The sequence below is a fragment of the Dryobates pubescens genome, chromosome Z (genome assembly GCF_014839835.1).
Source record: "Dryobates pubescens isolate bDryPub1 chromosome Z, bDryPub1.pri, whole genome shotgun sequence".
In the NCBI taxonomy this organism is placed as follows: Eukaryota; Metazoa; Chordata; class Aves; order Piciformes; family Picidae; genus Dryobates; species Dryobates pubescens.
The window spans coordinates 39,586,692-39,598,112 of NC_071657.1; the positions used below are offsets into that span (position 1 = coordinate 39,586,692).

The 11,421-nt window shown below is 45.2% G+C and overlaps 1 protein-coding gene across 1 annotated transcript; it reads right to left on the reverse strand.

The window, feature by feature from the left end:
• Nucleotides 1-7,567: 7,567 nt before the first annotated feature.
• Nucleotides 7,568-9,759, reverse strand: ATP5ME (ATP synthase membrane subunit e). Its single transcript, XM_054178522.1, has 4 exons — nucleotides 9,661-9,759; nucleotides 9,440-9,494; nucleotides 9,046-9,144; nucleotides 7,568-7,706 (listed from the first exon to the last, which is right to left on the reverse strand). The coding sequence occupies exons 1-4, from the start codon at nucleotides 9,694-9,696 to the stop codon at nucleotides 7,681-7,683; spliced, it is 216 nt and encodes a 71-aa protein (XP_054034497.1). The 5' UTR covers nucleotides 9,697-9,759; the 3' UTR covers nucleotides 7,568-7,680.
• Nucleotides 9,760-11,421: the final 1,662 nt, after the last annotated feature.

Sequence of the window (11,421 nt, forward strand, 5' to 3'; positions counted from 1 at the left end):
GGCTTCTGTATGATCAGTGCCTGGAATTCTTTTATGTTAAAAAGTACAGGAATGTTACATCTAGCACACTCCCTATTGAGATAAAAGAGTTTAAGATTCCGCTCGGTGAAAGGGTAATTTTAAGTGATGGCTGGGATCCAAAGCTGATTTTCTCGATGTGTGTAGTCCTGCTATCGGTGATGATTAATGTGTATTTGTTGGTAGCACTGTACCGGGAGAAAAAAGTTTCTAAGGCATGCTTTGTTATAAAACGGAGGGTTAAGAGACGAAAACGCCACCCTAGCTCTGTTTCAGGAACATCCAGTGAGGATGATAATGGAGAATCTGTGTCAGTTAAAGATAAAGCTAAAAAGTCAATCGGCAAGGCAGCTCTGAATAGCAATGGTGATGATTCTGGCAAGCAGCCAGGGGCTACAGTAGCCCCAAACATGGCGGCTCCTGTGTCCCAGGCAGCCACCATTAACGAGGCAAAGTCATTTCCTCCTTCTTCCATGGCAGGAGCGGAAGCGTCCTCCAAAGCAGCTAATCTGTCTCAAAACTTATCAGCTTCTGATAATAAGGCAGCTGGAAACCCAAACACAGCTCCAGTAAAGCAAGTAGCAGTTTTAACAACAAGGAAGGGTAAGACTAAAGCTGATTCAGGAGCTGACGGGGATGCACAGCAAGGTTCTTCTGCTGGGGAGGAAGAGAAAATCTGTCTTAAAAATATAGCTGAGTTATTGAGATCATCAGAGGATCGAGATGCATCTCTTGGTAGGACAGCAGCTAGTGGTGGTGCTTCTCAGCTTAAAGGGATCTTTGAGAGGTTGTTGGGACCACAAGTTGAGGAACAGGAGGCAGAGGAGCAAGAACAAGATGACATAACCGACTGCTCTTCACCCCGGGAGGAGCTTAGAAATGTAAGAAAAGACTATCTCAGAGCAGATAAGGAGCCAGTTCTCGCTTGGCTTGGTAGATGCTATGATACAGGTGCTCCAGCTCTAATGGTTGGAGACAAGTCAGCAGCCCAGCTAGGAACTCTCTCAAAGGATAATGGAATAGATAGACATCTAGGCAAGGCTCTCGGTAAGGTTAATCTGTGGATACGCCTTCTAATGGCGGTTCTCATGAGATACCCTTCCCGAGATGATCTTCCATGGAATCCTAAGCCCTGGACTACCATAGATGAGGGAATCAAGCGTCTGAGAGAATTTGCTGTTAGAGAGGTACTCTATGGTGAACATGAATCTCTGAATCCTGATGATGTTCCTGTAGGAAATGGTCTTACTAAAAAGCTCATCAAGCTTGCTCCTTCCAATTATGCAAACATTCTGGCAAGCAGAATTGTAGCAAGAAATTATGGTGGAGATCCTCCTACGGTTGGCCAATTCACTGATCAATTGAGACAATTGGATGATAGCATGACACGTGTTTCTTTGGTTTCAGCCATTGAAACTCTGTCTGGAAAACTGGAGAATTGCATGAAAGAGCTGAAGGATGAATTTAAAAACACCATCTCCCAATTGGCACAAAGAGATGATTCCAATTCTTCCTCCAGGTGGGTACAGGTTTCATCTGTGAGGAATAGACATCCTCCAAGGAGGTCATTCCAAAACAGATCAAACCAAAACAGACCACCAAGGCAGTCACGTAGGACTATTTGGATTACCCTGCGTGATCAGTTTGGTGAGAACATGAACAGGTGGGATGGTCAACCAACTTCTAATCTTTTCAGGAGACTGAGAGAACTGCAAAGTGGCAGAACCCGAGGTAGCAATACCAGAAGGGTAGCTGTTACTTCTACAGTTCCCCAGGACAACTCTAGTAGCTCCAACAGTGGCTCCAGTTCTAACACTGCACAGTGTGCTCGTTGCACCTGTGGACATGTTCCCCATAACTAGGGGTGCCCTGCCTCCCGCCAGGGGGAGGAGAGGGGTAATACAGATAACAGAATCTATTGGGATGTGTACATCCAGTGGCCTGGCACTTCACACTTTCAGAAGTACAGGGCCTTGGTTGACACAGGAGCTCAGTGCACCATATTGCCATCAAATTATCAGGGATCAGAGTCCATAACTATTCTGGGAGTCACTGGTGGATCTCAAGAGTTAAGTAAAGTGGAGGTTAATATAAGCTTAACTGGTAAACAATGGAAAAAGCATACAGTTGTGACCGGACCTGATGCACCTTGTATTTTGGGAATTGATTTTCTGAGAGAAGGGCGTTTCAAAGACCCTAAAGGTTACAAATGGGCTTTTGGAGTAGCTTCTGTAGAAATTGATGGACAAAAACTGAAGCTGTCTGCTAGACCTGAGCTTTCTGATGAATCTGCAGTTGTGGGACAACACAAGATTCAGGACATTAAGTTGCCGGTTGCTTCTCGGACTGTGCATCACAGACAATACAGAACCAACCGTGACTCTTTGTTGCCCATTCAGAATCTGATTCGTCAGTTGGAGAGTCAGAAAGTCATCAGCAAAACTCATTCACCTTTCAACAGTCCAGTGTGGCCTGTGCGAAAGCCGAATGGAGACTGGCGTCTGACAGTGGACTACCGAGCCCTGAATGAAGTAACTCCGCCTATGAGTGCAGCAGTACCAGACATGATGGAACTCCAGTATGAGCTGGAATCCAAAGAGGCCAAATGGTATGCTACCATAGACATTGCTAATGCCTTCTTCTCTATTCCCATAGCAGAGGAATGCAGGCCTCAGTTTGCTTTCACCTGGAGAGGAATCCAGTACACTTTCAACAGACTGCCAATGGGCTGGATCCACAGCTCCAGCATCTGTCATGCAGTAATCCATGATGCTCTGGAGGAAGGTGGTGCTCCAGAACACATCCAGTTCATCGATGATATCATCGTCTGGGGTAAAACTGCTGAGGAAGTCTTCGAGAAAGGTAACAAAATCATGGACATTCTCCTGAATGCAGGTTTTGCCATCAAGAGAGACAAAGTGAAAGGTCCTACCACAGAGATCCAGTTTCTGGGAGTGCAGTGGCAGGATGGACGCCGACACATTCCAGTGGATGTGGTAAACAGAGTCTCTACCATGGCAAATCCCACGAACAAGCAAGAAACTCTACGTTTCTTGGGGATAGTGGGATTTTGGAGACTACACATTCCTGGATACAGTCAGATTGTGAAACCTCTGTATGATGTGACTCGAAAGAGGAACAGTTTCCACTGGGGACCTGAACAACAAGCAGCCTTTGACCAGATAAAGCAAGAAGTGGTCCAAGCAGTGGGTCTGGGACCTGTCCGAGATGGTCCAGACATTAAGAACATTTTGTACACGGCTGCAGGTGACAATGGTCCAACCTGGTGCTTGTGGCAAAAAGCTCCAGGTGAGACACGTGGACGACCTCTTGGTTTCTGGAGTCGAGGTTACAGAGGTTCAGAGGCTAATTACACTCCAACAGAGAAAGAGATTCTAGCTGCCTATGAAGGAGTGAAAGCAGCTTCTGAAGTAATTGGAACTGAGTCACAACTTCTCTTAGCTCCCAGATTGCCAGTTTTGAATTGGATGTTCAAAGGCAAAGGTTCCACACCACATCATGCCACAGATTCCACCTGGTCTAAGTGGATGGCCCTGATAACACAGAGAGCTCGAATGGGAAATCTTGAAAGACCTGGTCTGGTGGAGGTGATCTCAAGTTGGCCTGAAGATACCAACTGTGCTAAACCTCCAGAGGAGAGAGTAACTCGTGCTGAGGAAGCTCCTCCTTACAATGACCTTTCTGATGATGAAAAGAAATATGCTTTGTTCACAGACGGTTCCTGTCGTCTCGTCGGGAACAAGCGAAGGTGGAAGTCTGCCGTGTGGAGTCCAATACGCCGAGTTGCAGAGGCGAAGGATGGAGAAGGAGAATCCAGTCAGTTTGCAGAGGTAAAAGCTGTCCAGCTAGCTCTCGACGTGGCTGAACGTGAGAGATGGCCAAAGCTTTATCTCTACACCGACTCATGGATGGTAGCCAATGCTCTATGGGGTTGGCTAAAGAACTGGAAAAAGAATGGCTGGCAGAGGAAAGGAAAACCCATCTGGGCAGCTGAACTGTGGCAAGACATTGCTGATCGAATCGAGAGAATTCCAATGAAAGTGAGACACATTGATGCTCACATTCCCAAGAGCAAAGCTACTGAGGAACAGCAGCACAACCATCAGGCAGATCTAGCTGCAAGAGTTTCTCAAGTAGACAAGGACTCTGAACTTGATCTCGACTGGAAACACCGAGGTGAGATATTCTTAGCTCGGTGGGCTCACGATTCGTCAGGACATCAAGGCAGAGATGCAACATACCAATGGGCTCGTGACAGATCCATAGACATTTCCATGGATGCCATCACACAAGTCATCCATGACTGTGACATTTGTGCTGCTATTAAGCAGGCAAAGAGAATTAAGCCCTTGTGGTATGGTGACAGATGGTCCAAATACAGGTATGGTGAAGCTTGGCAGATTGACTACATCACTCTACCACGTTCTAGTTCTGGTAAGCAGTACGTGCTTACTATGGTAGAGGCAAACACTGGATGGCTGGAAACTTACGCAGTCCCACATGCAACTGCACGCAACACCATTCTCGGTCTGGAGAGACAGATCCTGTGGAGACACGGAACTCCAGAGAGGATTGAGTCAGACAACGGAACTCACTTCAAGAACAACCTTGTAAAGAGCTGGGCAAAAGAGCACGGTATTGAGTGGATTTTCCATATTCCTTACTATGCACCAGCTGCAGGGAAGATTGAACGCTACAACGGTTTGTTGAAGACCACTCTCAAAGCCATGGGAGGTGGATCTTTGAAAAACTGGGAGAAACATTTAGCACAAGCAACCTGGCTGGTGAACAGTAGAGGTTCAGTGAACCGAGCTGGACCTGCACATTCTGATCTGCTACAGAAAGTAGAAGGTGATAGAGTTCCTGTTGTTAGGGAAAAGAATCTGTTAGGTAAAACTGTTTGGGTATTTTCGCCCTCAGGAGAGGCTAAACCTGTCCGAGGGGTGGTTTCAGCAGAAGGTCCGGGTCACACTTATTGGGTAATGCAAGAGAATGGTGAAATTCAGTGTATTCCACAAAGAGATTTAACTTTAGCTGAGAGAGTTTAATTTCAGAATGCTGTACAGCTACAGCGCGTCCAAAGGAAAGAGTCCCTGAGGAATCTACGGTGCACGAACCCTGAGAACCCTGAGAGCCCTGAGTCAACTGAGAGTCCCTGAGTCCCTGTTTCCCTTTTTCTTCGCTTCGTCTGTGGAGAGACAAACTGTTTTCCATTTTCTTGATTTTGGATTTTCTTGGACTTCTGAATCATCTACATCTGAGTATAGCCGGAATGGACGATGAACTTAACTTACGAACTGTAAATATTGTTCTGGATTGGATGGACAGTACGAACAGCCAATGAAATTGTTTAGAAAGGGGTGGACTGTGGTCGTTTGAGGCTGTGCCTTTAAGAACAAACACTGCTGGAACACACTGGCTAATGTTTTTGGTACTAGAACCAAAACATTCTGATATTCTAAACGAATTTCATTGGTTGATAAACAAAAATTCAGCTTTAGATTGTGAAGCGGTTGGAAAATTTTTTCCCTCAGTTCAGTTCGGTTTGGGAGTTGGGGGAGTTGGGTGTTTTCAGCCTGTTCTCCCTGCCTGCTTCTTCTGCGAACTGCTGGACTTGGCCTTCAGATAAGCAAACACTAATCCTGCATGGGCTTTTGAAGCTTGCTAACAACTCTTTTCCTTAGTAACTTGCCTTTCTCTCTCTCTAACCCCTTTTTGGGGAAAAAGGGAGGTAAGGGGGGGAGAGAGGGGGTTCCAAAGAGGGGATCCCTCCCTGAGGGAGGGATTTTTGTTGTGTTATTTGTCTTTGCTGTGTATTTCTGTGTATATATTGTAAATACCTATATATATTGTGTTATATATAACCTGCTTTCCATATATGCTTGTAAATATATAGCTTTTGCTCTTCGACTGAGTTAGCTGTGGTTTCTTACTCTGTGGAGGAGGGAGAGCTAAGCCCTCTCTCAACCTACCACACCACGCATGGTGGGGCGCCTGCTGGGATTTGGAACTGTGATTGGCTGGGCTCTTCGTGCCCAGTATACGCTGGCACTGGACATTGTCTAGTGAAATCTTAAATAGAGTGACCAGAAAGCAGTCGGCGCTCTCATTTTGGCTCATCTTGGACTCGCTCTTCATTCGTGGTGAAATTGGAGAAACCTGGACCTGGCCTCTCCCCGGACCTGCCTGCCCTGGGGTCCTGCTCCGTGCCTGCCGCTGGAGTGACCCTGCCTGCCATAGAACGGCGGCTTTCCTTACACTGTTCAGACAGTGCTGCTACGCGAGTTTTGCCGTGTGACAGCCGTGTCTACGGAGACTGATTTTGGTGGGCACCTTTTCCTTCGGGTTTGTGCTGTGTTATCCACAAATCGGATTATAAAACCTGCACTTCTTAAGCCTGCCATGGAAGAAAGACCTAGGGACTGTCTCCAAATTCATGCTCCATCCTCATAAGTAAAACTGGCATTCTCCTACTTTCCCTAAGGTTCCGGCTTGCCTCTGATTTTATAAGTGGGGTGAAGCTATTTTATGGTTTAGCCTTTTCCATTTTCCGAATTCTCTAAATTGTACTGAAGTTGCCCAGTAAGCATCCTGGTAGAATTCACAACCAAACAGAACCTGTAAATAATCTGATCAGTTTTGTACAATTTTGGGGTGGGGTTTTTGGGAAAAATAAAGATAATTTTTATAATTCCCACCTTGTTAATTTAATCCCAATCAAAACAAGCCGATTCTCCTGTTCCCCTCCTCTCCTTAAAAATATCTTGTATTAACCCTTTTCCCCTGCAGCCATTAGATATATTAAGACTTTGAATTCAAATAAAATTATTTGTATTTCATTACTGTATACTCCACAGAATTTACTTGAGAATGTGCACTGGTGGCCAAAGGATTTACTTCTTCCAAAGCATAATCTAGAAGAGATAGTGCATTTAAGAGCAACTAGCTTCATAAAGCATGTGACATTTCCTGCTGTAACTTAAGAAAGATTTAGATCTGAAGCCATTGCTTCACTTCTCTGATCAGCAGTATCAGAAAAAGGAAGTCAGGCGCTATACAAATAAGAAACCAGAACTCCATATCCTTACAAGAGAAACAGACTACACTTTGACTACAATTTCTTTCTAGTTTGGGGAAAAAACATTTGTGAAGTATGAAACAGCTGTGTTTAGAAACAACTAGTGAATCAGCACCAATTCATTAAATCCCAGCATGGCTGCACTGTCAAATACAAGAATTCCACTCTGGTAACAAATCCACTGCAACGATAAAGCTGAAAAAAATGACAGCAGCTCCTCACTCGAGCCATTTAACAGGTAAGAGTCAGGCAACCAGTGCCAAGCCAGCCCCTCACTAGCCCATAGATATGAACTCATACATCTTTTCTGATTACAAACATTACCTATGCTGCAAGAATACCTCAGGATGTGAGCCACAGCACAGCAGTGGTCAACTTGTGACAAATACCTCCTGTCACAGTCTGTAAGTATTTCTGCTGCTGATTTGTAGAATTCACTCAACTACAAACTGAAGTGTTTTAAGTATTTTATTGATGGAATAACATGAAGAGTCCACTAACCACTGACAGTTCAGAACATAGCTATAGGTTTTCTTGTGCAAAATTTAGATCCAATCTTTTCTTCATTTCAATATGGAGTCTTCACTTGCTACAAGGTTAAAAAAAACAACAAACATGTTAGGATTACCAGTCACTTCCACACAGCATTAAAATATGCAAAGCAGTAGTGGGATCAAAGGCTACCTTTAAATATGCCATTACTTTCTAGCTGCTTCTTATGTTTTCTGGTTATTCAACAGAAGGGTAATTCACTGCTTCAGGGTAAAGTGACTGAGGTTTTAACAATGGCTTTTCTAACAGGAAAAACCATAACCAAAACTACCGTTGGGAAAGCAGATCAATCATCTATGCAACACTATTAAATGCATAAAACATTCTGAAGAAATAATCAAAAAGTAGCTATTATTAAGAGCAATAGCAGAACCATAGTATAGCCACTACCTCAAAACTCACAGTTACAGATGAAAGAGAAAACATCTGAAAGACCCATTTATCTAGTCTATGAGCAACACAAATCATGTTTTTAACATGGTAAAACAGCTGTGCAAAATAGCTTTAGCTCCAGTAAGCAACAAATTTCACCAACTTGCACATTGAATTTTATATACATGTAGGTAATTTAATTTTACAGAGCTTTTCTCTACACTAGTTTCTTTTAGGACAATGTAAATGCCATCATTTTCCAGGCAAATAGTTACTAACTGTGGAGCTCCACCAATAATAGCTTGTGTTATTAATCAATTTTATTAAGGTTCTTCTTAACAGTAAGTCCACCTAAAAAAATGTACGTGATTTCAAGCTAGAGAATACATTCCACTGCAAGGCTAGAAATACAAAAGGGATCCAAGAAATAACCCTAAAGGATGAGGGAAAGTCTATCAGTACAGGAGGGAAGAGTATGAATAAAAGACTTGATCACCTTCAGCATGTATGTGAGAAAAAAACCAAATGAAGTTGACCTCTAACACTATGCTAATGATACCACTCAAAAGCTTTAATGGCAATTACAATTAATTACCTCAAAATTATAGTTTATATCATTAGTCACATTTGTGAGATTTGTGTACTGCATGGAGAAAGAGATTATAGGTTTCCTGTGTCCAGATGAGTATGGGATATCCAGTTATTCCTCACGGAGAAACCACCAGCTTTTAGAAGTTTATCAGTGGAAATTCAGGCAGCTATTTAGCAAGTCCTGGCTGGTTGCAAAAGTATTTTTAAATTCTTCCTCTACTGATGCTCACATTCTAAAGACCTTGCCAAACAGCAGGACTACTTAATCTTCACATAACCCTAAGCACCGGGTCTACAACCCACTGCCTGTACACTTTAGTCTCTCCTAAAAACTCTTGAGTAAAACAGCTGTCCACCTGCAAGGCAATGTGTGTGCTTCAGCACTGGATGCAGAAATTAAACTGACAGCCTACCTTCTGCGAGCGCTTTTGCAATCCGCTCAAGTTCTTCACGTTTCTTTTTCTCTTCAGCCTCTATTCTTCTCTCTTCTTCAGCAATTGGCTTTAGGTAGTCTGGGATTAAGGCATTAGTTTTACATTTCTATAACACAGCACAGAACTCTGCATCTGCTAGCTCACCCAAAAAGCACAAATAGAATAGCTTCATTGCCACAAAGGCACCTTTCATACCAATCTGTGACTTAAAACCGGGGCGAGCCCGTTTCTTAGGGCCACTTCAACAAGGCCCGCACAGCTCCCACTGGGGCGGGGAGAAGGGAAATGGCGGCCGGGCCTGCGGCTGCGCCAAGGTGCCCTTGTGAGCTGCGCGGGGTTAAGCGGAGCGGCTGCTCCGAGAAGCCGAACTCACCATATCGCTTTTTGCCGTAGATCATTCCCACCAGCAAGGCCGAGTACCGGGTGAACTAAAGAAAGCAAAGACAAGGACGCGCCCTTCACTCAGCTGGCAGGCACGGCAATGCACGCCCGGCCCCACCACCTCTCGCCCGCCCGGCCCCGTAGGCATGCAGCCTCTGTCCTGCCGCAGCGGGACACCAGCGCGGCGCCCAGATACCCGCTCGCCTTCCTTACCTTGATGAGCGGCGAGACCTGCACCGGTGGGATCATCCTCACGGGGGTTGGTGCGGAGCCGGAAGTGGCGGCCGGGAGAGGCAGCGGAGCGGAAGTAAGGCAGAGTTCCGCCCGCTGGGGGCGGGATCACCCCGAGCTGCCTGTCGTTCGGAGAGTTAGTGGCGGCGGCGGCGCGCTGGGCGTGTGGGCGTTGCGGGCGCGCTCTGCTAGCGTCAGCGGCTGGTCACACGGCACCCCGAGTGAGGAGAGGCACATCACGAAACGGTCCGTGCTTATTCCACCGTGTCGGGGCGTGGGGACAGGTGCCGCAGCCAGTCCCTCGGCCGCCGGAAGGCGCGGACTCGGCTATTTCTCCGCCTGCGAAACCCCCCACGGCAAACGGGAGCGGTTCTGGGAGCCTGCGGTACCGCGCTCCCCTTGCCGCGCTCTTCACCCGCACTCCCCGTGCCGCGATCCCCGTCACCCCCCCCGGGTAGCGCAGCGGCGAGACCAGACCCGTACATGGCTGCCCCCAGGGAGGCGGGTCGCCACTTGTGCCCTGAGCAGTCGGGGAAACGACCCTACAGCCTCTGCGTTTGATCCAGAGAGCAAGGGACGCGTCAGTTTCAAACATCGGTATCAGTTCTTTATGCAGTAGTAATTCACCACAAAGTTCAATGCCAAGTCCGTAACAAACCAGTGAAGTTACCAGTGGCACAATGTTTGCCTGTTGAACCACTTTTCTCCAATGTATGTGAGCATTTTTTTAAATGCCTGGCAGTGGCATGATGTTAAAGAAATGTTTCATGTCTCCCAAACACAGAGAAGCAGTAGTAGAACCTGGAGTCTTTATGCTGATGCATAAAGAGGCGAGGCATTGGCCTGTGAGATAGCACTTGCAGAACTAGAACCATCTAGCATTACCCCAGATGCTAGTAAATCAGTTTTAAAAGCAAACAATTTAAGTTAGAGCATACATTACGCAGAAGGAACTGCAAACAGTGATGAAGTACTGCTTTACTTCGGCTGATCAAAGTTAGCTGTATTTCATATAACCAGCTTTTTCTGTGTGAAAAGCTGAAATTCACTCATGACCCAGGGTAACAAATTCAGGCCTGATCGGTTTTGCCACATGAATGTGGGTGATAAATACAAATTACTTTATTTTTCAAAATACTAATTAAGCCCTGTCTGTTGAAAGTTCCAAACTCTTAAGACAGGGTGAGAAAAAAGAAGCACATTTTACATTTTTTCTAAACAAATCCTACAGAGAATGCTAGTAACAGCAGATTCTGCTCTTCAAACCACTGCCTTAATGAATCAGCATTTGAGCTTTTGCTTTGCCGAAGTCCTTTACTGGTTGCTGACTGACCTTGTTTTATTCAAAGCTACAAAATATTCCAACTGTGATTCTGACCAATTAATTTAATTTCTGTTAAAACAATACAGCTCTAATGCTCTAATGAGAAATCACAATTGCTCTTCATTTGCTTTGATGATACACAGATGTTCTGGTCTTTTACTGATGCAGCAGGCAACTTTGACTACAAGTGATGATGCTACATGGATCACATGTGGAGAAGGCATAAATGGTGTCACACAGTTACCTGCAATAGAATCTCAGAAGCATTAAAAGAGATCTGTGTGTTTTTCTCTCACCATAAAAAACTTTTATCTTTGTGCCCTATTCAACTGTAGCAAACAAATAGGTCACAGTTACCTGACACTGTCCTAAGTAAACCCACAGATTAGCAAGCTGAAGGCTGCCAACCAAGTTCCTAC

What these genes read in the sequence shown, in the direction of transcription:
- ATP5ME (XM_054178522.1), bottom strand. Translation starts at nt 9,696, where the DNA reads ATGATCCCACCGGTGCAGGTCTCGCCGCTCATCAAG. An exon ending in CTACGGCAAAAAGCGATATG is followed by an intron (nt 9,145 to 9,439) that starts GTGAGTTCGGCT and finishes CCTTAATCCCAG; the next exon opens with ACTACCTAAAGCCAATTGCT. An exon ending in TGCAAAAGCGCTCGCAGAAG is followed by an intron (nt 7,707 to 9,045) that starts GTAGGCTGTCAG and finishes TTAACCTTGTAG; the next exon opens with CAAGTGAAGACTCCATATTG.